Source organism: Malania oleifera, chromosome 7 (genome assembly GCF_029873635.1).
Source record: "Malania oleifera isolate guangnan ecotype guangnan chromosome 7, ASM2987363v1, whole genome shotgun sequence".
Taxonomy (NCBI): Eukaryota; Viridiplantae; Streptophyta; class Magnoliopsida; order Santalales; family Ximeniaceae; genus Malania; species Malania oleifera.
Window position 1 is genome coordinate 85,911,319 of NC_080423.1, and position 25,197 is coordinate 85,936,515.

The window sequence follows — 25,197 nt, forward strand, 5'->3', positions numbered from 1 at the left end:
TAGTCTACTCATGAAGGTCGAAGCCAAGTGGTAATGAAAAACTCATACTTGAAGCACCAAGAGAGTCAGAATTGATGGCAGCTCCGAGCAACCAAGAGCCCAACCAAGAACCTCCCAACAACTCAAAACGGGTAATAGAACCTACTCCTAATAAATCTGATGATATTGATTTGCCCATTGCTCTTAGAAAACATCCTCGTTCATGTACCCTTCATCGAATTGAAAAATTTGTGTCCTATAATACCTTGTCCACGGGATACCGTCCCTTTACTTCTAACCTTGACAAGGTCAAAATTCGAAAGAACATTAAGGAGGCACTTGAAATTCCGGAATGGAGAGAGGCTGTAATGGAGGAGATAAGGGCATTGGAAAAGAATGGAACATGGGAGGTTATGAAATTGCCACGAGGAAAGAGACTAGTGGGCTGCAAATGGGTATTCACTATAAAATACTGAAAATATGGGATAGTTGAAAGATACAAGCCCTGGTTGGTTGCAAAAGGATTTACCCCGTGGCAAAGTTGAACACTATCCGAGTGCTCGTATCCCTAGAAGCCAATCTAGACTAGCCACTTCAACAACTCGACATCAAGAATGCATTCCTAAATGATGACCTGGAAGAAGAAGTGTACATGACATTACCCCCTAGATTCAGTAAAAGGAGCAAGGAAAACAAAATCTGTAAACTAAGAAAGTCCTTGTATGGACTCAAACAATCTCCTAGGGCATGGTTTGATAGATTTACAAAGGTGATATAAGGAGAGGGATACTGCCAAGGAAAGTCCAACCATACTTTGTTTTTCAAACAAAAAAAATGGAAGAAGACTATTCTGATTGTGTATGTAGACGACATTATCCTCACTGGAGATGACATTGAGGAAATGGGAAGATTGAAGAAAGTTCTAGCCATAGAATTCGAAGTGAAGGATTTGGGGCAAATGCGATACTTTCTAGGGATGGAGGTAGCTAGATCAAAGAAGGGATTTAGTGTTTAACAACGAAAATACACCCTTGATCTCCTAACCAAAACAGGCATGCTAGGTTGCAAACCAAGCGACACATCTATTGAAACTAGAAAAGGAACAGCAGATGTTGGGAAGTCAGTAGATAGGGAGAAATATCAAAGATTAGTCGGCAAACTAATCTACCTGTCACATACCATACTAGACATAGCTTTCGCAATAAGTGTAGCAAGTCAGTATATGCAATCTCCAAAAGAAGCACACCAGGAAGCAGCCTTCAGGATCTTAAGATATCTAAAGGGATCTCTAGGGAAAGGCTTATTGTTCAAGAGAAGTGAACAAAAGGAAGTGGCAATATTCATTGATGCTGATTGGGCTGTCTCTACAGAGGATAGAAGATCTACAACTGGATACTGCACCTTTGTATGAAGAAACCTGGTCACTTGGAGAAGCAAGAAACAAAATGTTGTAGCAAGGAGTAGTGCAGAGGCATAATTCAGAGTTGTTGCTTAGGGAATATGTGAAGGATTATGGCTGCGGAGGCTATTGGAAGAACTACATGTTGAGTTAGAGTTACCTATCAAGTTGTACTGTGATAATAAGGCAGCTATCAGTATCTCTCTCAACCCTGTCTAGCATGACAAAACCAAACATATGGAAGTTGGTAGACACTTCATTAAAGAAAAGGTGGAAGAAGGGACAAACTAAGGAGCAGATTGCAGACACATTCACCAAAGGACTACCTCGGCAACTCTTTGAGGATTTCATTGGCAAGTTGGATATGATCAACATCTGTGATCCAACTTGAGGGGGAGTGTAGAAATCCCTATAATGTGAACGATGGCCACGGTTGGTGAATGATAGCTAGCAGTGTGAACGACAGTCACAGTTGGTGAATGACGGCCACCTACCATGGTGGGTGAGCCACCACCACCTACCATGAGATCTTGCCACAAGCCAGAGGCTATAAATTGAGACCCCCCACCGAAGCTAAACTACACATCTCAACTGCAAGTTGTGTCTTCTTTTGTTTTTCCATATTTTATTCTTTGTGTACATGTTAAATAGGGACCCGAGTATGTAAAGAATACAAAATTGAATATACAATTGATTCATTCTCATTCTCTACAGTTGCACTTTCCACTTTCACCTGTTCTAAGTCCATCCTCAAAGCACAAATGTACTGCTCTATATCAAACAAGAAGTTCTCCAACTCCTTGGCATCACAGACTCCCCCATACGTCTTGAGTTCTGGTACCTTGGTCTTGCTAAATCTCGGAGTGAGAGTTTCCTATATCAAGAACCATCACATTCATCCTTGCAGTCAGATCAGCTATCTGAGCTTGCAAGGTCTCCACAGTGTGGTAAAAGTCCTCTTGACATTTTCACTATCGAACTTTGTTGATGCTTTTGTGATCTTGCCAATTCATCAACACGTTCCATCAGTCAGGCCATCTCTACGGCCACATTATTGGCTGCCGTTTCAGCCTGTGCTTCCAACACATAAATTCTCTGGGCATTAGTCGGCATGGTCATTTACCAAAGCTTAACCAATCCCACAACGACGGCAACTGAATTTACGTAGCAACTAATCGAGCTCTGATACCAAGTCTCACGGGTCGAATATTTCACACCTTTGTGAAAGGGCCGTGCAGCACTAGCTAAAGGCCTCTTGTTTAACTAGCCAGCCTAGCGTTTACCACAATTCACCAACAAAACACTTTCATTGTCATATAAGAGGAAGCAATAAACAACTTATGAAAGCCATGACACTTAAGTCGTAAACATTGAAACAACATAATTCATTATCAACACTTTCTTTAATAATGTGTGTCTAGCGAGGGAGGCAAGTAGGCTAAACACATTGACATTAGCTAGTGAGTTTTACAAGTTGATGAACACTCACCCTCCCCTAAAGAGCTTTCTATGCTATTCTCACTCTGGCACTAGGAAACATCAATATGACCGAGTCATACTCCCTTTTTTAGCCTAGGGAAAAACTTACCGAGGAGTCATACCCCCTTTTTTAGCCTAGGGAAAAACTATCTTTGAAAAATAACCCTACACTAGTATTTACAAGATGGAAACCCATCCCAAATGCATGAGACAAGTGGGCAAGCATAATGCCCTGAACAAACTCGGCTTGTATTTCATTGTCATGCATTTTAAATCATGATCTAACATTCCTTGTAACTGTTTTTCTATGTTTCGTTTAAAATAGTGTAATATCAACCACATTCATCAAGTATAATTTTTTTATATTGTATATTATTTTTTTAATCTTACTCTTCATGTATTTTCATGTGATTGCCCCTAGTTGTTTATGGTTTTTATTTTCATTTTTATTTTGCAAAATAAGGAATTAGCAGAGATGAGGATACTCTTCAGCCTACTGTGTATTTGAACAAGTAAGACTTCATCTCCCCTTTCTGTCAAGTGGTTTTCGTTGCCATAGTCGTACACTTACATATCTTATAACGAAATATAGCTTCCTTGTAACTTGTAGCCACAACCTTTTGAATGTTCTTCTTGTTTGTTCTTTTGCATTTTTTGTGCTTGGAGATATATATGGGCTTCTTTCTTTTGTCTTGATGATTTGCTATTGTGCATGACTCTTGGTGTGAACTTCTTGGTTCATCTTGTAAGGTTACCTGAAAATTTTTCTGAAGCATCTCGAGTATTTGTTGTGGATCCTATGCTGGCAACAGGTATTAATTTACTTCCATTGGCTTGAGTACTTCTGTTGAGAAGTTTCCATTATCTTTTGTTGTCCTTACAAATTGAGGAATTTCTACAGCTTGCTCTCTTGGGGGAGAATAAATTTATTTTTTCAGTTCCACCAAAAAATTACAAAATGCTACCTTTTATGTTTTCAAGATTTGCATAGAAGAGCTTGCAAAGGAAAAGCTTGTAAACAATTTTTTATCGTTATCCAGCTTTTCTATACAAATTTGGAAAATTGGAAAACAAGGTGACATTTTTGTATTTCTCAAAAAGGAAAACAAGAACTGTTTCCACAACTGTTTCAATATTCAGGTTCTCAGTCAAAATATTATAAAGTTCAAAGCATAACTCTTTTACTAATGCTATGGGCCACTCTGATATTGATTATCAGAGGAGGACATTGATTGTCCATCTTGAGTCTTGGATCTCAATATTGAATAAATGATCTCTCTTTTAACAGAAGATTACAAGCAATGAGCATGGTGCTGCTACTGAGCTGTCTTTAATGTATAATGTAGTGGCAGAGTTTTCTTGAAGTGGGAACTCATTTGTTAATGATGTCTTGTAAATCTGAAATAAATTGAAGATCCAACGAGAAAACAGAACTTAGGGTTAGAAATGAAGAAGAGATGAACAGAAGAAACAAAGAAAGCCCAGCCGGCAGTTTCTCGGAGCATGCTTACAGCTCCAGGTCTGTGCTCCTATATTATAATAGCAAAAAAGAGATGGACAACCCCATGCTGACCACTTGGTTAGTTAAGTACTCTATATTCCCTTCTAATACTCCGTCTCAAGCTGGAAGTGTATAAATATCACATAATCAGCTTATGACAATCATTAGGAATGTGAAATGTCAATAACTGATCCAGAAAGTCACAATTGTTTAGCACAGCATCCCTCACAATTTGACAATCAACTTCAACATGCTTTGTCCTCCCATAAAGCAATAGATTGCTAGCAATATAAATGACAACATGATTATTACAGAATATATGTATGGGCTTCATTACCAAGATGCCTATCTGTATCGCAAGAGACTTCAACCTCATAAGCTCACTCATAGTAAGAGTCGTAGCTCAATATTCTACTTCAACACTAGATCTTGTAGTTTGTTTCTTGCTACACCTAGTAGAAAAATTACCTGCCACATATGTATAGTATCCATTTAGTAGTAGACCTTCGATAATCAACAAAACGAGCCCAATTTGCAGCAAAGTATCCCATTATGTCATAGTTTTTTATTACATTTATATATCGAACCTCTATGAAGAGGGCCTTTGAGATACCACAAAACCCCACAAATAACATCCAAATGTGGCTGTTGGGATTTTCATAAACTGACTCACTGCCCCCACAACAAAGAATATGTCAGCTCCAGCGAGAATCAAGTTGATCGACTTCTCAACCAGCTACGTGCATCAACATTTGTCTTCAGAGCCCAATCCATTGTCCTGAGACAAATTCACATTTGGGATCCATAGGAGTATCTAAGTCCAAGGTCTATTTTTGTTAAGACATTCAACTCTTTCTTAGACCGTAGAATCTCAAATCAAGAAAGTAGAGTATTTGATTTGAATTTTTGCTTCAAGCTACTGTAGGATCCTGCTTTGATCACTATCAATAATGAAGATACCATCCTCATAAACTACTATGAGGACCACACCTATCTCCTTTTTGCAAAAAAAAAAAAAGACCAAATGATCAGAGTAGCATTAGATAAAACTAAATATAGAGACCACCATACTAAATTTGTCAATGAAGACTGCTTAAGTCCATAAATGGCCTTATGCAACCTATATTCCTTACCATACTCCCACTGAACAACAAAAGCATGAGGTTGCTCCATGTATACCTTTGCAGGACATCTCCATACAAGAAGGCATTTTATACATCCAATATAAGGGAAATTCAAAGTTAATTGTCGATGATATCAATACACAAACAGAATTTAGTTGAGCAATATGTGAGCCCTCAAAATAATCAATGCGATTTCAGGTTGTTGTAGTCTTGAACTACTTGGGTTGATTAGTCATACAGTTTGTCGGATTGGGGGTACATTTTGAATTATTCCCTTAAGATGGAATATAAAATATAGGAGAACATCACTACTATTCCTACTTGATTAATTTATATAAGTTGTAAATTTACAACAACAATTAATCAATAAATTAATTTATTTCTTTCGTGTAAGTGAATTTTTAATTTTTTAGTTATAGTATTATAATATTGAGTGAATAAATTTGTTGGACTCTTTATATAAATAAGTCTATATAAAAAAAATAAATTATACAATTATGATTTATACTCGAGGAATGTACAGATACAAAACATTTTCTAGGGGTCAATGTCAAAGACTTGTTTGCACACAAAAAGAGGGGGGGTTAAATTCCTCATTCATTCTCTCTCTCTCTCCACGTATTTGACCCCATGTCTGTCACCGTCACAAGCTTCAGAGCAGTAGTTTTGTGGCAGCTTTCACATCTAATATCCAGCTCATTTGAACAAATTCAAGTGCATTATTATATCGAAATTTTTTTATATCAATGTCTAACTAATTTCTTATTTCCTTGTAGAATTGAGTAACTTTATTAAGATATTCAAGCATGTCTATTAACAAATAAATCCAGGTCTTAGACGAAAAATCATCAAGGGATCAAAACATTGATGAGCCAAAAAATTGACTTTACAAAACCCTAAATATCTAAAAAAAAAATTAACAATGATTTAGACTCGACTCTAGACAGAATGATGTCTTAATATGCTTTCCAAACTGGCATAAAGAACACTCAAAACGAGAAATAGACTTGAACATAGGAAAAACTGTCGCAATTTTTTGAAGACATGGATGACCTGAAAGAGCATATGCCACTGATCCAAAGAAACACCATTAGCAGAAATTGAAGAGGTCGTATGCAAGAATTGGATCTACCACTACAATAATGTAGGCCATCCTTCTTAAGCCCTCCATCCTACCTGAATAATTTAATGGGAAGGAAAGAAGGTTACTGAACAGTTGTGTGATTTAGTTAATTGACTAACTAATAACATGTTCAAGGAAATTTAGGCACATTTAACATAGAAGAAAAAGGAGTAGAAGAAAATGCAAAAATATTGTCACAATCAGGAATCGGTGTAACCAGGAATAATCGTAGTGTGTAATGTAGTGGGTTTCATGGGCTGAAATAATATTACTAATTATATGCAAAGAAGCACTAGAATCAAAACCCAAGATGAGGGGGATGATCAGGGAAGAAGCCCAACTCTACCTTAATGGGCCACAACATCCCTAGATGTAGGACTGAATTTTGACTTGTTGAACCATGCAAACAAGATTGTTATACCCTCCCCCCCCCCCCTCCCCCTTTTGGACATCCCTGATGCAAACAACATCCCTAGATGATGCACTTTACTCCCATATGGAGTGGCCCGATGCATTCGTAGTGTTTAGAGTATAATCACCTTCAGCAAGAGACTTATTGGCCCAGTTGGTTTCTAGTGGAGATCCCAATAGCGATCAACAACAGGATGATCGGTTTTGCCACAATGTGTTCAATTGAAAAATTGCCTTGGCAAACTCCTCATCTGGATACACTATTGCCACAATTTCCATCCAAACCTCATCCTTGTTCTCCAACACTTCCCGTAGAATGATTATATATAATGCTGAGCATGGCTGATGTATAGTTGGAAGAAGCTAGATAAGAATATTGGTAGCCATCGGGATCTGTTAGATTATAGTGTATACTTATTCATGGATGATATGGATTCACTGACGAGAATTTGATCATGGAATCATGGATGAATTGAAGCTCAAAACTCAACCACTGAAACTTGGTAGCCAAGAACTCTGCATTATTACAATGTCGGAACTACTAGTTGATAGATATTGAGTCTCTCCCACATATCTTTCGAAGTTCTATAATAGTCATAGAGGGACTTAGTCATATTAGATAAAACTTCTCATGTCAAAAAGACAAGTTGATTTTTAACTTGTGAGAAGGTTTCACGAATATCATCCCATATGGCCTTGGTTATCTCGTTCGTAATAATTTGTGGCTCCATGCTATGCCACAGCCACACAAGCAACATGTCATTCTCTTTCATCCAGTCTTCATAATCCTTCAATTACTATTTTCATTAATAGCATTTAACCAACCAGTCAACCACATGCTTTGACCTGCTTTGAATGCCATACCACTCATTGAAGATAAAAGTACATTGAATGAGTCTAGGGATGGAGGAGACTGCAACACATACGTGGACTTCCCTTTTGTGTCAATTAACACACACAACCTGAGACCACAAAAAATAGTTGGAACATCCAACCACTTTGATGGCCATGATATGTACATTAACAATATCTGAAGCTCTATGTAGAAGCCATCAGAACCATCACCAATACTAGGGGTGTAGTTGGTTCATGTCAGTTTTGGTAAGCAGTGGCGATCAAATGAATCACAGTGGTCTTTCAAATCTATAAACTGAAACTGAAGCACTGAACCATAAACCAACGATTCAGAAAAAATCAAATTGTAATGGTTTTGTGGTTTGGATTAGTTAAATATCAGTTTTAATAAATTTTAAATTGTCAAGGATAATAGATAATAGTTTTAATACTTTTTAACTCATCAGCTAGGATAATGGAAGGGGAACTTTGGCACAACGGTAAGGTTGTCGCCATGTGATATGGAAGTCACGGGTTCCAAGCGTGGAAACAACCTCTTGCAAAAATGCAAGGTAAGGCTGCATACTATAGACCCATTGTGGTCCGCCCCTTCCCTGGACCCCGCCTACGTGGGAGCTTTGTGCACCGGGCTGCCCTTTTATCAGCTAGGATAATGGGTAATTACAACATAACTACCATAATAGGGTTTGAGCCCAAATAGTAATTATTGTTAATGGGCTCAAGCTCATAATTTTGTTGGTTCTACTGAAAGGAAAGGGCGAGGTTGATATTTATCGTGGTTTTCAAAATCACAATCCTAGGATTGTACGATCCTACGATCCTGATATATCCGTGCAATTCAGATGTTGTATAGACTTGGGATCATGTACAATCGCAAGTACTATCATAGAATTGCAGGTAGAATCACAACCCCACTTGGGATTCTACCAATTCTACTCAGTTTAACTGGACTGGCTTTTTTTTTGGTTCCTGGACTTTAAATATAAGGCCGAAGATGCATTTTTATTGGCCCAATAGTTTTGTTTTGCAGCTCTTTTGGCCCATTTGGCCCAAATCCTTAACAAATAGGGCAAAATAGCACCTGGATTTGTTCACTTTACTCTGTTTACATCCCAACAGTAGCAGTTAGCAAAGAACTCTCATCTCTCTTGACAACACGGATGGAGAAGTTCCAGCTTGCAAAGAGCCCTCAACAGCAGCGGCAGTTTTGTATTTGAGTTCTTGTTCAATAAGCTTGCATGATTCTTCTTGTTTAATCAGCTCTGGTCCTCTTGGGTCTACTTCCAGTGTTGATCTTGTTCAATTGTCTTGGAGCTCTTGGGTTTTTCTTGTCTTCCATTAATTCTGGTCTTCTGGAGTTTGATGCAAAGTTCTTGTTCCTTGAAGTTGCAATCTTGCAGATGCAGAGAGCTCTGGGGTCGGACCTTCAACAACCATAGTGCTAGCTCTTGAGAATGACTTTCTATGATTCTCTCCAAATTTCAAAAAGCAGCAGCACTGACTGCTAGTTGCTGATTACTGATCCTCTGCTTTTCGTCTTGTCTTTCCTCCTTCTCCATCTTCTTCTTCTTCTTCTTCTTCTTATGGTCAGAATTTTTAGTGATGACTGATGATGATCGCCGTAATAGTCTAATTGCAGTTGCAGTTTGGCAGAAAAGTAGAGAAGATTTTTAGTAGTTTAATCTTACGAATTCAAATAAAATTCCACATGCATAAATTTTTAATATTTAATTTATATTGCAAGCAGAATCTTATGATCCTCGGTCTGATTGTAGGATCCAATCGTGTGGACTGCTTCAACGATCCTACATCGGGTCCAAATTCTAGCAGCCTTGATATTTATAGGAGGGGGAAAGCTCTTCTCTTCTCATGCTCAGTTGACGAGAAACTGGGGACATTTACAAGGGCAGAACACTTGAGCAGGAAGCAGTAACAGCAGCAACACTGCTGCATGAGCTGCATAGTGGGCAGGGGAGGAAGCATCCTCTTATGTTCCAAATCAAGAAAATGTGAGGTGGGGGGAGCCTCTCCTTTATCAAAAATCCACTCCTCCCATATATTTTTTGTATTGACTTTACCACATTTTTCAAAAAAAAAAAAAAAAAAAAAAATCAAAATATACAGTAATTCAACACATATAAGTAAAAATATCAATAATTCATGATCAAAGAAGTATATGAATACAAAATATAAAATAACATTTATATTTTGGTTTTTTGGTGTTGTTCATTTAAAAAAAAATAAAATAAAAACTGGAAAATGAAACTGAAAAACCGAGCCAAAATGCTGAACTGTTTCTCTTCGGTCTAGTTTTCGGTTCTTGGTAATTTCTATACATCCCTACTGAGTCAGCAAACACCAATATCAAAGATGGACAACACAGCCACAATACAAAATAAAGCAGTGGCCTAGAAAAAAATAGCACTCCAGAACTTCAGGAGGTTACTGTGACCTCAGAACTGAAGTTATGTTATCGTAGGAGGAATCACAGACAAATAGTATCTTAGTCATAGTATCTTAGTCATCCTGCCAAGGTTGTTTATGACCACGCAAAACATAAATCATGGCAGGCACGTAAACAGTTGTGCAGACACTCAATAAACAACTTGGCAGCAGCTAGAAGCATATGTAGGCATGGAAATAACTCTCACAACACCATAATAGTATCATACTTGATCACCGGCCGGAGGAATCATCCGAACAGTCACAGCAGCCTGTCAGAAACAGCCAATTGCTGTCTTTACATGAGCAAACTACCACGAGCCACACAACACCCACAAGAGTAGCTCATGGCTCTGAAGAAAAGGATAAGAAACCCTAAACGACTCTCAAACCAGGAAAAAAATGAATCCCTGCTTTAAGAGTCAACAAGGGAGAGAAAAGGAGAGGAAGAGAAGGGTTGTAACCATGGTTTTAAGTATCAGTAATGGTCCGGGTAACATTAACAGTGTGTAACAGTTGTGGCCATTGCAAACGTTATGTAACGAGTAACAGACACCACATCCTTGAATTCATTTTTTTGCATTAGCAAACTTGTTAAAAACATATAGATTCACATGCTCTGATCCCAGAATCCTATATATCAATGCTCTACATGATTTTTACTAAATTTAATCAATTTAAATATAACATATGGGAAAGTGTCGAAGCTGAAAATTAATTTCTCTAAGAGGGGTCTGGTGGGTCTAGGTATTAATGTGGATTCTTTTGCTAGGCTAGCTGGTTGTGTTATTTTCACTTGGCCTAGTACTTATTTAGGTGCCCCCCTTGGTGGTAATCCCAATGCAAACTCTTTCTAAGACCCTGTTTTTAAGAGAGTGGGTAGGAGACTGGATGGGTGGAAATGAGTGTTCTTCACTTTAGGGGGTCAATCACCCTTTTCCATGCTTGTCTATCTTCTTTCCCTTTGTATTACCTTTCCCTTTCTAGAATCCCTGTAAGATTAATGAGGAGGCTTGAGAAATTAATGAGGAATTTCTTATGGTCGAGTTGGGGAGAGGATAGTAGGGAACTAGAGATTATCTTGTAGGTTGGAAGACTGTTTGTTGGCCTAAAAGGGATTTCTTTGATGGGGAAATGGTTATGGCACTTTCCTTTAGAACCTAATTCTCTTTGGCATAAGGTAATTCGCAGTAAATTTGGAATGCTACAAAATGGGTGGGATGCTAAAGTGGGAATTAACATTACTTATTCGAGTTCTTGGATGTTTGTATCTCAGATTTATGATTATTTCCTTCCTGAAGTGCATTGTACAGTGGGTAATGGGGAGTGTATTCGCTTTTGGAAGGATCATTGGGTGGGGGAGATGCCTTTGGCTAGTACTTTCCCTCATATTTTTCGTCTATCAAGTCTTCTTGACACCCTGATTTCTGCTTTTCTTCTTTTGCAAGAAGATGAGCATTCTTGGAACTTCCATTTTGGGAGAGATCCAAATGAGAAAGATTAATGAGATGGTTCTTTCAATCGGATTGCTTGATTCTTTTCATGTTCATTTGGGGAATGATAATAGGGTTTGAAGTTTAGATCCTTCTGGGGAGTTCTTTTGTAAATCTTTTTTCACCTACTTGACTTGTGATTCCATTGTGGATCTTTTTGCTTTGTACCCTTTGATTTGGAAAGTTAAGCACCCTAAAAAATAAAAGCTTTCACTTAGACTGCAACACTTGAAAGAAATAATACCAATGGTTTGCTTTGGAAGAGAAGACCTGATAAGACCCTGCCCCCTGACATTTGTGTCCTTTGCATGAGGAGTGAAGAGACTTGTGCTCATCTCTTTCTTCATTGCTGTTTCACGTTGCCTATTTGGAATAAGTTATTTGGTATATTTGGTGAAAATTGGGTCTGTCCATACACTTTCAAGCTCATTTATACCATAACTTTTATGGGTTTTGGCTAAGGATAGAAAAACTCTATGGCGTTGCACCATTACAGCTATTATTTGATGTGTTTGGTTGGAAAGGAACACTAGAATATTCAAAGGTAAGGCTGCTACTAACAATTTGCTTTGGAGTAGAGTGGTATATCTTGAGTGGCTGTGGGTGTCAAAAAATGCCCTTTTTCATCATGTTTCTCTAGAAGACTTGCAGCAGGGTTGCTTCGCCCTGTTACATTGAGTTTAGTTTCTCTGTTTAGGTTGCATTCTTTGTAACTAGTTTTTATTGATGTAGAGGAACGATTTCTTATTCTCCCTGTCTTTTCTTTTTTTCATTTCCTTTCTCTTTCTAATTTTCTAATGCACATTCTTCTCTCTTTTAATTTAATTCTTTGTTTATCAATATATATATAAAACATATACTCAAGTATTGGATGTCGTCTTGGTTGCTTTAGTTTCTATTGGCAAGAAGAAGCATGTATTTGCTACTTCACACTACTTCATTGATTATAAGTGAAGTTTAACTAAGATCATGAATATAAAGTAATATGAGTACAAAATGCCATCATTTGTGCTTTTTTAGTCTTTAAAGGAATTTATGTTATCCAAAAAATATATATATATAATGTTCATATGTTAACTAGAACAAAAAATGCATAGTAGAATGTATTTTTGTCTCCAAAGTAGGTGTAAGAAAGACAAAACAGAAAAATTGAAACAACTTAGAATATGAACATACGTAATTTAATGAGAGAAAAATTTGGGTTTATTTGAATTCCAGTTTTTAAAAAAATGCATATTAAATAGCAAGGAAAATAAACACAAAAATGAAGTTTTTTATTAAAAAAAAAAATGACTAACTAGAATAAACTAGCTTGAAATTGAGCTCCTAAGTTTCAATAAAGGGAAAAGAGAGGAAAATGCACCAAAAAAAAAAAAAAGACTCAAAACCTATTTTAGTCATTCATAGCCAGTCTAACGCTATAGTTGCCCGTAATAGCCATCATGGTTGTGAATTCAAGGAGTTTCAAGATATCGTCTTGTAAAGATCTCGGAAGTCACTGATACTGCTATGTAATGGCCGTTGCCCACCAATTTTTAAAACTATGGTTGTAAGTATGTCAAATTAATCACTTTAAGAGAAGTTGATTGCTCTGGTTTTTCTTGTAAATTTGAAATAAATTGAAGGTTCAATGAGGAAAATACAACACTCATGGTTAAAGATGGAGAAGAGAGGAGAAGGAACAGAGGAAGCCTAGGCTGTTTCTTGGAGCATACAGACAGGTCAAGGTCTTTTTTCCTATATATTAACAACAAACAAGAGATGAAGGTTGAAAGTACTTACTAACGTTCGTTCAACTTGAACACGTGCAGCAGAAGCATACAATCAAACACGAAACAACCAACAACCACTAATACAATCACTCAATGATGAAATATACTCAAGAAGCAATCAAACAATAATAAGAAGAATAAAAAATACAACTAGAATGCACAAGATTTATGTGGTTCAGCAATAGCCTACATCCACAGGAGCAACAACTTCGGTTTCACTATGGGTGTCAACAAATGCCCTTTTTCATCATGTTTCTCTGGAAGACTTGCAGCAGGGCTGCTTCGCCCTGTTACATTGAATTTAGTTTCTCTGTTTAGGTTGCATTCTTTGTAACTAGTTTTTATTGATGTAGAGGAAAGATTTCTTATTCTCCCCATCTTTTCTTTGTTTATCATCACCTTGAAAATCTGAAAGCATAACCGTTGTTCCACCTGGGTTTGTAGATCGCCACCCGCCTCCCCTCTAACATCTGGAGACGTAAACCAAGTCCAAACCACACTTGAACTTGACCATGGTAACAGGAACTTCACCTAACTGAATACCCAGCTCCTTGAACGATCCTTTGAACCACAATGCTACCTTGCACCCTCAACCTATGCCAAGAATTCCGATCTAGTTGTAACCAGCGTACCCTAAGACTATATCCCGAACTTCCAATAATTAGGCTTTCCCACGACGTACCCCGTTGCATGCGCCCTTGTGTAGTCTGCATTTGTGAACCTCACAACTGACAGAACTCTCTGTTGCCTGCCAATGTACCCAATTGTATTGGCGTAGGAAACCTTTGACACGACCCGAACATCACCGTCCATCTTTGAGTACTGAGTGGTAGACTGTTTACTTAGATTCGTCAATGGTGTACTAGTAACCGGTTTAACACTAATCATGCTAAACCTCAACACTTGATCCCCAAAACCACCCTAAGATAACCACAATTTCCATGTAGTTTTGTCCATATAGCCGCCCTGAGATAACACCAATCTCCTCACAGCTACAAAGTCACCCTAGGATAATCCCAATCTCCTTGTAACTTTAACCTTGCGAATCATCAACCCAAGAATACTCTTGACAACACTTAACACCTTCATGTCAACTTCCTTTCTTAACAAAGTCCCCAACTGATTTACCTCAGTTGGAACCTTTCCAGCAATCGGCATGTCACTCACACTAAACAACAAAATACTTGCCCGCTTGCAGCCGATCTCCCTCTTTCCCTTTGGGAGCACCACCAACCTCCTTGTCTGATTCTTATGTAATACCTCCATCTCCTTCACCATGGCACCTATCCACCTACCCTTCTCCTGGCCGTGCACTGCCTCCTGAAAGGTAGTAGGATCCTTCTTGGTGGTAATGGTTGCATAAGACATCAGATCACACCTGAGCGTGGCCTAATAGTGCCTCTGAGCCTATTGTGATCCTGCTAGTCTCCTAAGTTTGAACTCCCTACATCATGACCAACGTCATCCCTGCCGTGAGTTTGAAACTCCAACTGCATCACAATCTCCTTTCTACTCCAGTTTATCCTATGATACTGCAAGTCTCCTGAGTTAGAACTCCCTACACTCCCGCCCTGAGTCTCCAACTCCACCTGCTCAACATGCTCATTGCTGCTACTATAGCTTTTTGGCACCTGTTTCTCTTCATCTACTTGAGTACGCTATTTCATGACTTTAACACTTAAAACCATGTCTCCACCAATCGCTACCCTGTTTGCCATTGGATCACCCAACTTGAACCTATCTTTCTTATATACTAGAAAGATGCACTGTCCAAACACAACACCAAGCCTAGATCCCACCTCACTAGAAACGTGGATAGCTGGACCTCTAAAGTCTACTGCGTAACCAGTCCAAGTCTCTCCTGCAACTCTCCCATCTAGTGATTGCGTCGGCAATCAATTAATCGAGAAATACGTCATACTCGTTTACTTCACCAAGAAGTCCCTTGCAACCCCTGCAAACACCATGCCTTGCTCACAAAACTTCTTGAATGCCAGCGTACTTAACAACAATATCTAACCGGAGGAACTCTCCTGATCTGGTACTCCACCTCAGCCACAAGTTACACCTGCCAAACAACTCCAACTTGTGCCGCATGAGATAACCCTAGACCTTTTGTGTGTGGTTAAATTGCACAAAACTGTATTTCCCAACTCATAACTCTCAGTTGTAGCTCCACCTATAACTGTATTACCCTACAGTGCATAGAGATTCCCTGCTATCCTCTGTCCCTTCATCACCATCAATATGCCATCACACACCATCATTGTCCCGCCTTTGGACTTGTAACTATACCCATCACAATCCAAAGCACCCAATGATATCACGTTCTTCCATAGATCGGGTACATGCCTTACCTGACACAACGTCCTTACCACACCGTCACACATCTTGATCTTGATATCCCTTATTCCGACAACTTTGCAGACTACACCGTTTCCCATCAGAACGGAACCAGAACTCACCAATCTGTAAGTGGTAAACCAGACTTTGTTGGGCGGCATGTGAAAAGAACATCCCGAGTCTAGGATCCAAGAACCCGTGATGCGTTCTGAACATGATGAAATAGTAAGCATCTCACCATTACTGCTCCTTGAGTCCCCTTCAACTACATTCACAGATTTTGGCAAACCCCCCCGAGTTTTTGCCTTTCCCTTTTCCCACTCTGGACATTCCGATTTTATGTGCCCTAGTTTCCTGCACTTAAAACAGCGAACATCCTTCTTCATCCTGGACTGAGTTTTATTACCACTCGATCCATTCCTGGACTTGCCTTTCCCACGATCTTGATTACCCTTCGCCATGAGCCCTTCACCATGTGAACCCTCATCGCCTTCTTCCTTTGATGGAACCCTAGCAATGCACTCGTGATGCCCGCCAACTCTAGGATTTCCTTCTCCCAAGTTAGGGTCATAACCAGATTCTCGTATGTAGGCGACGTAGGTAGGGAATTCAGCAGCATCAACGCTTTGTCCTCCTCCTCGAACTTCACATCAACTCGCCCAGATCACTAATGGTCTGATTAAATGTGTTGATGTGGTGAGTCAATTACGAACCTTACGCTATCTTAAGCCAATAAAACTTTATACAGCTTGTCCGAAATCGACTTGGACATGTATCGGCGCTCCAATTTCAGCCAAACCGCCACCGGCGAGTCCTCATCCATGACATGATGCATCATGTCATCGGCTAGACATAATCTGATCGTGGAAACTCCCTTTGCTTCAAGCTCCTTCCAACTTGCATCATCAAGTCGTCCGACTTCTTTTCGTATAATGCCTTCACCATCCTTTGCTGCACTAGCAAATCCTTCACCCTTCGTTGCCAAAGCACGAAATTACCAGCTCCATCGAACTTGTTCACATCAAACTTAATCGAAGAGACCCCAGCCATTGTAGAATCAATAGTTCTGATACCACTTGTTGACGTTCATTTAACTTGAACACGCGCAGTGGAAGCACACAATCAAACACGAAACAATCAACCACTAATGCAATCACTCAATGATAAAATATACTCAAGTAACAATCAAACAATAATAAGAAGAATAAAAAATACAACTAGAATGCACAAGACTTACGTGGTTTGGCAATAGCCTATGTCCACGGGAGCAGCAACCTCAGTTTCACTATGATCAATGTCAAAGCTACAATCTTTGAGTTACAATATTGTTTGAGTATAAACCCAATGAGTATAGAAGTGTTATAATATATCTAAACTACATTTGTATTGATCCCTCGGAGGAAAACCCTCCAGATAAATCCAATCTACAAGCCCTTGATTTGAAAATACGTAATTTCGTCAACGGTTTGGAGCAGAAGAAAAAACACGTTGCAGCTACTGCCTGAAACCGTCAACGGTTAGGTCCCAATCCGTCAAAGGTTCGACGGTTGGAGTAGAAGAAAAAACACTTTGCAGCTACTGCCTGAAATCGTTGATGGTTGGGCCCCAATTCGTCGAAGGTTTGCCCTCCTTAACTGCACCTTGCTTCTGTCCCTTTGTCCCTCGCGTCACGTAACTCTCTCTGATACATGTGATCCGCTCTGAATATGAGCCACATCCCCAACAATACCCCTACTCATGTAGCCAAATTATTAAATATCCCTACTTGCGTAGCCAAATTATTAAAATAATATATTATGTTCTAACATGTTTATAGCTGAGTACCTTATTCTTTATTTAAAACCTTGATTGGAAAAAGCTTTATGGAAGTAAAATCAATCTTGAAAAATTATAATTTATTTTAAAACTTATTAAATGCACTTTCACAGTCAATATATGCACAATTCCTTATATTATGCTTCCTGCGTATCATTCAGCTGGAGTTTCAATTTCTGTTGTCAGTATTCTCTGTCGCCTTATTGTGTTTCGTGACAGATCATTCATTATTTTTGGCACATTAAAGGTTCTAGCTCATTGATGATTTGAAGTTTCAATTTCTGACATCCTTGGTGTTCTCTCTCCCTCTCACACACAACACAAACACAGGAGCATAAGCTCAACCTGCGTGCTTGTATGGTGCTCATCAACTGACACATGGATTCGTGTCAATTGCATATTTGCATTGCTATGATAAATGCAGTAATTATGACACCCTAATGCCCTGTATTTTTTATATGTGATTAAAGTTCTATTTGATGGGAAAGTATACTTCATATACTGGCTTTTCCTCTTTCATGTTTTCTTTCTTAATTTTAATATTTGTTGAAACGAATATCAGGTGGCACAATAGTTGCGGCTCTTGACTTGCTGAAGGAACGTGGTGTTGAAAACAGGCAAATTAAAGTGGTAGATATGTTACTGTAGAATCTTTTTTTTATCAATTTAGGCTCATAAGCACTTATATGTTACAGTGGGGATTCAAATATGTTGTAGAAGTATGCTAATATACATCATTAAGTAGATTGAATCTACTAAATGAATCTTGTTTGGCAATAGGCATTATGTCAAATAAGTTTTTAACGCGACTGTTACATAATGAAACCGTGAACCTCCCATACTACAAAATAGAAACTGGAAAGTGGGATGGCAGTTTGAATTGTCAAGTTCTGGTGTGCTTTACATGATGTACAGTGAGTCAGGGGCGTGCAGACTGACCCAAAAGGGGGCTGCTCTGCTGTTTGTATGTTCTCATATATTTTTGTTTTTTGCGCATGGATCACTTGAGTTGTCAACTTGCCATGTCACAGATATCTGCTGTGGCTGCACCTCCAGCACTCCAAAAGCTCAGCGAGAAGTTTCCTGGGTAAAACAATTGTTCTAAATAGATTGGTTAATGAATAGACCTCATTTTTAGTTTCCAGTAATGCGGAATTTGTGATTTCCAGGCTTCATGTATATGCTGGAATCATTGACCCCACCGTCAATGACAAAGGGTAAGTTTTTCCTACCATGTTCTTGTGCAGGATCAAACCATCTTGCAAAGTTCCTCCTACTTTTATTTTGCTGGACAAAATAGTTGTCTCATCCATGTTTTTCCCTTGCATTTTGATTGGCATTTCAGGTTCATAATTCCTGGACTTGGGGATGCTGGAGACCGTAGTTTTGGTACATGAAACCGCCCCGGTTTGGCTGGCTTAACTTTCTTCATCATCTGTCACAATTTTGGCATTTGAGCAAATGAACGGGAGATTTGATTTTGATGGGATTTTTATTCAGCAATCTTGCCCCACAGATTGGTTCAGTTCGTGAGCAATTTATACTGGTAATGAATCAATAAAGGAGCAAAATTGTGCATTGCCTCAATATCTGTTAAAAAAAAAATTGTATTCTTTTGAACAAAGTAAGCCTTATATCCTTGTCCAGCTCTATTTAGCCATGGGAATGGTTTGTTGGAGGAAAAGTGACCTACGTTGTCCTAAGAATTTTCAGTGTGCCATTGAAACTTCTTATTATTGGGAGCGGCTTGCTGTTGAATTTGCATGAACCTGGAACAGTTTCATAATCCCTTTAAAAATTAGGGGTGGTGTGAAGAATGGTGAGTCTTTAAAAGACTTGCATTGTCCAAAACACGCAGCTTTGGTTTGACTTGTACAATGAAAATAGAAGATTGGCAGAAAAGGTTTTAAGTTGTTGGAAGTCATCTTTAAAGGATGTTATTATAATAGCTGTGGTTAAGATGCTGAAAAAAGAAACGTAAAGGTGAGATAAAATAGCAGACCCTTGTTATGAAAATTAGTGAGAAAATTTTTCTTTATTTTCCTCTGGACATTTTGTTGGATTGAGTCAAACAAGTAAGTTGGTACATAGGAATAGGAATAGGATGAAATGGAGGGGAATGTGGTCAAATTTATTATTTGATTTGGCTACCCTTTTTACTCAAGTTCAAAGATTTCTAACAAATGTTTTATCAAAGCTATATGTGATGTCTTGATTTTCATATCAATTTTTTTTCTATATCAATAATGATCAATCAATCATCTATCACATCGCAACTTCTGATACATTTTCAAATATAATTCGGTCTCAAATGGGTATTGGGTAAACAGTCATTTTCATACAAACAACTTTAAAAGTGAAAGTTAATATGTACAAATCATTTAGAATATAAATAACAAGTGTTCTAACCATCTATATATATATATATATATACATGTCTAAACACATTTCCAAAAATCAACAAAATATTCTAGGGGAATTAAATATCCATAACTTATAATACTTATCCTGTCTATCAGGGTATCAGCTCCTTCTATCTCGGGGCTTTATCTACTTGTTTGTCATGGTTTCCTAAAATGTTTAGATGTTGGGGTGAGACACCTCTCAGTAAGACAGAATAAATTATTTACAGTGTGTGACACATGAGTTTAGTTATATCATAATACACTTATTTTAAGTGATTATATCATCTGAGAAAATATAAAGATATGTACTCATAATCAAATAGATATAAAACATAATTTTATAAGTTTTGATACCATTTCTCATACTCATATATTTACAATCAATATTTATCAGCCAAGTTCTCGAGAATAGGGAAGATTACACGTCCATACATTTAGCGTCATTTTGCTCCAATATCATTTGTAACCTTACTCGATTAGCTCGGGTGAAACTATAATTGATACTTATCAGGGCACTCACCTTACTCAATAAGCTCTCAGGCGGAGAGTTTACTTCGCCCTAAGTTATTTATGTAATTAAGCTCACACTTTCATTACTCATTCATTTCACATTCTAGCACATGAGTATCTACTATAACTCATGGCTACCCTGAGAATATTCACCACGTCATGCTTCCCCCCATGATCAGGGTTGTGCGGCTCGAAGGTTGGATCTAAACCGCGGCTAGCCTACCCGCTTAGATCAAAACAATGAAACTACCTATCTATAGTACGATTGGCTTGCTGACACCTGGTCCAGACGCCAAGTGGCAAAACTATCCTCTTCACTGAGACAATCGACTGTCACGCCACACTCTCCACGAGACTGTGTGGTTGCACTTATCATTCCACTAGCAATGGTATCATGTTTTCAGTAATACTCCAGTCCATCAGGGTTCTCATTTCCAAATTTTCATATTCACATTTCATTATTCACAATTCAGTATTTACATTACAATAATCACATTACAGTATTCACATTTCAATATGTTTGTACATTTCATCACATCAGTAATATTCTTATCATTTTCTAATTTATTTTCATCATTTCAATACACATTTTATCTCATAATAGTACTTATCTCATTTCACGTACTTCAATATTTTTCAATAAAACATTTATGTACCAACATATCTTTCTATCACATATATCATCATTTCAAGTAAACACATCTATATCTTACATTTTATCATAACATTGTAAAGCATATCCATATATCATATTTCATAATTTCCCAATAAAACCATTTCTGCAAATCATGTTTCGTCATTTCTATAAAACATATCTTTCTTATTCTTATTTCTTCCCAGTAAAACATATACATACATACATACATACATACATACATACATATATATATATATATACATACATACATACATACATACATACATACATATATATATATATATATATATATATACATACATACATATATATATATATATATATTTCATTTTATCACAATCTCAATATTAAATATTGTTCACGTTCCTCATGCCACACAATTTCATCTAATATTCTCAATACAATATTCATAGGGAAAATATCTTAATTTTGTTTTCACATATTTACTCAACCAATAGTTCTTAAAATAACTTTTATAATTTATTCTCCTTACTTGACTTACTGAGAGGCTTGCTAACAATCTTAAATCTATGCCCCACAGCGTTCGAAACTTAAAACCTTGAAAATTAACATTTTCCCCGGAATCCCAACTCAACAATCTGCTACGATTAAGTTGCAGAGAATCTTCCCACGAACCTCGTGGTAGTTCTTGATTGTTGATTCGGCTTAAAATGGAACCGAAATCAAAGAGAGAAGGGAAGGGGTGCTATAGGGTTTAAGAGAGAGAGAGAGAGAGAGATCCCCTTTTATTTCTGCACTGCAGAGAAAACCATCGATGATTTTCTACATTCTCACAAAACTGTCAATGGTTTGGGTCTTTAACCCGCCCGTTTTTACCCTTTCACCTGTAATCGCCCCATGGTAAATACAAAACCGTTGACGGTTTTCTGCGCCTCACCACCAAATCGTCGACGATTTGGTCTTTACCAAACCAAATTTCCTTCTTTTTCAATTATATTTATTATTATATTTTTTAGGTCTCTACATTCTCATCTCCTTATAAAATTTCACCTTGAAATTTGCTATCTATCACATTTTTCATCCTTAAAGAGAAATGTCACCATTTTATTAATTACCCTAATTTATGGAGGAGGAATACCATGGTTACAAAGGAGGGTTTTTGGATATTACAATCGTTCAAATAAAATTCTACCAAAACTATTCTTATCCTAAAACCAAAAATACTATCTATCCTACACTACACTATACAAATCAAAATACATACCTTGTTATTCACTTTTCTTTTTCCCAGTTCAATCCTGGGTCCCATTGAACAAGTGTGAGTATTTCTGAAGCATCTGTTCCTCTAATTTCCACAAAACTTCCTCAACTGAGACAAGGCATCACCAAGCTCTAGCGCTTCATAAATGATTCCATGAGAGGGATCTGAGACATATTTCCTTAACATGAAAATGTGAAATACATCGTGGATTCTGGACAAGACCGATGGTAACGCCAACTTGTAGGCAACTAGACTCACTCTTTCAAGAATTTTGAATGGTCCAATATACCTAGGGCTTAGTTTACCATTCTTCTCAAATCTCATCACTCCTTTCATTGGTGCCACTTTCAGAAACACATGATCCCCTGCGTCAAATTCTAACTCTCGTCGGTGGGTATCTACATAGCTTTTCTGCTAACTTTGTGTTGTTCTGATCTTGTCTTTAATGAGTCTGACTTTATCTTGAGTCTGTTGTATTAGCTCTGCCCCCAAAAAAATATCTTTCCCCAATCTCTTCCCAATACAACGGGGATCGGCATCTCCTACCGTACAACGCTTCATATGGTGTCATTCCAATACTGGCTTGGTAGCTGTTATTATAAGTAAACTCGACTTATGGTATGAACTGTGTCTAACTACCTTTGAAGTCCAGCACATATGCTCGAAGCATATCCTTTAGTATTTGTATCGTTCTCTCTGTCTGCCCATCTATCTTTGGATGAAATGCGGTGCTGAACGACAACTGGGAACCCATGGCTCCTTGCAAACTCCTCCAAAAATGAGATATGAACCGTGGGTCTCAGTCTGAAACTATGGACACTGGCACGCCATGCAGTCTGACTATCTCCTACATATACAATTTTTCCAATATGCTAATGGAGTAGTTAACCCTAATAGGAAGGAAAAGGGTAATCTTTGTCAATCGATCTACCACTACCCAAATGGCGTTCTGTCAATGTAATGTCGGCAGTAACCATGTGACAACATCCATTGCTATATGCTCCCACTTCCACTCAGAAATGTGAAGTGACTGTAATGACCTCGCCGATCTATGATGCTCAGCTTTCACCTGTTGGCATGTCAAACACTGATTCACAAATTCAGCGATCTCTTTTCATTTTGCTCCACTAAAATGGTTCCTGAAGATCCCTGTACATTTTAGTACTACTAGGGTGTACAGTATACAGGGATTGGTGCACTTCCTCCAGGATAATTCTCTTAATCTCAACATGAACAGGCACACACAACCGAGTACAGAACCTTAAAGCCCCGTCATCTGAGATACTAAATTCTGCCTCTTGACCATTTTGTACTTGATCTATAAGTTCTACTAACTCTGCATCACTCCTCTGAGCCACTTTAATTCTTTCCTATAAGGTCGGTTGAAATACTAGATTGGCAATAAATGCCTGATGATCACCCTCTAGAAGTTCCACACCGAGCCTTTCTAAATCCATCTGGATCGGATGCTACATCACCACTGCAGATACTGATGAACCTACTGATTTCTGGCTTAAAGCATCAGCCACCACATTAACTTTTTTCTGGTGGTAACTGATGGTGCAGTCATAATCTTTTATCAACTCCAGTCATCTCCTTTGTCTCATGTTTAATTCTTTCTGCGTGAAGAAGTACTTCAGGCTCTTATGATCGGTAAAAATCTCACACCTAACCCCATATAGATAGTATCTCCAAATTTTTAGTGCATAGACTACCGCTGCTAACTCTAAATTATGGGTAGGGTAATTCTTCTCATATTCTTTTAGCTGTCGAGAAGCATATGTTACAACTCTCCCCTGCTGCATTAGAACACATTCAAGCTCTTGATGTGACACATCACTATAAATTACAAAACTCTCTTCTCTTGAAGGAATCGTCAAAATCGGTGCAGAGATGAATCACAGCTTCAACTCTAAGAAACTCCGTTCACATTCATCAAACCACTCAAACTTTACACCTTTCCTGGTCAATCTCATCAAAGGACCCAATAATTTAGAAAAGCCTTCAACAAATCTGCGGTAGTACCCAACCAATCCTAGGAAACTTTTGATTTCCTACACATTCTTAGGTCGCACCTAGTCTACTACCACCTCAGTCTTACTCAAATCCACTGAAATACCATCCCTGGATACCACGTGTCCAAGGAAGGTAATTTGTTCCAACCAGAACTCATACTTCTTGAATTTTGCATACGGTTCTCTTTCTCTCAGCACCTGAAGCACTATCCTCAAATGTTCCTCATGCTCCTCTAGGTTCTTTGAATATACCAGTATTGTAAAGACCCGAAAAAAAATTAATTAAAATAAATAATTAATTAATTAATTAAATAAAAAAATAAAAGGAATAGTAAAAAAACTAATTGGAATAAAGATATATATACGTACAAAGCTTAACTTGTAAGTTGAATTGAATTGGAAAGCAACCAAAAAAAAAAAAAAAGTACAGAGAGCAACGCTCTCTCTTTATTTCTCCAGTTATCACGTATCTCACTCACTTCTCCTCCATCTCTCTCTCTCTCTCTCTCTCTCTCTCTCTCTCTCTCTTTTTATTTTCTCGGCCAATATTCAGCCGATCGTAAAACGGAAAGTACTGTTCAATTCCTATCTCCGCCATCGATATTTCTACTGTAGCGGATTTGTTGTGAGAGCGGCGTAGGCACCACTCCT

General features: G+C 38.0%; 1 protein-coding gene across 2 annotated transcripts in view; it reads left to right on the forward strand.

Annotated features, from left to right (window-relative positions):
- The window catches only part of LOC131159860 (uracil phosphoribosyltransferase), a 57,516-nt gene extending 38,012 nt beyond the window's left edge, over positions 1-19,504 (forward strand). For both annotated transcript variants that reach the window (XM_058115051.1, XM_058115052.1), the window contains 6 exons: positions 3,321-3,369; positions 3,608-3,669; positions 18,299-18,366; positions 18,768-18,823; positions 18,906-18,953; positions 19,082-19,504. In XM_058115051.1, the coding sequence (XP_057971034.1) occupies positions 3,321-3,369; positions 3,608-3,669; positions 18,299-18,366; positions 18,768-18,823; positions 18,906-18,953; positions 19,082-19,133 (335 nt within the window). In that variant the 3' untranslated portion in view covers positions 19,134-19,504. The remainder of the gene's footprint in view (positions 1-3,320; positions 3,370-3,607; positions 3,670-18,298; positions 18,367-18,767; positions 18,824-18,905; positions 18,954-19,081) is intronic.
- Positions 19,505-25,197: the final 5,693 nt, after the last annotated feature.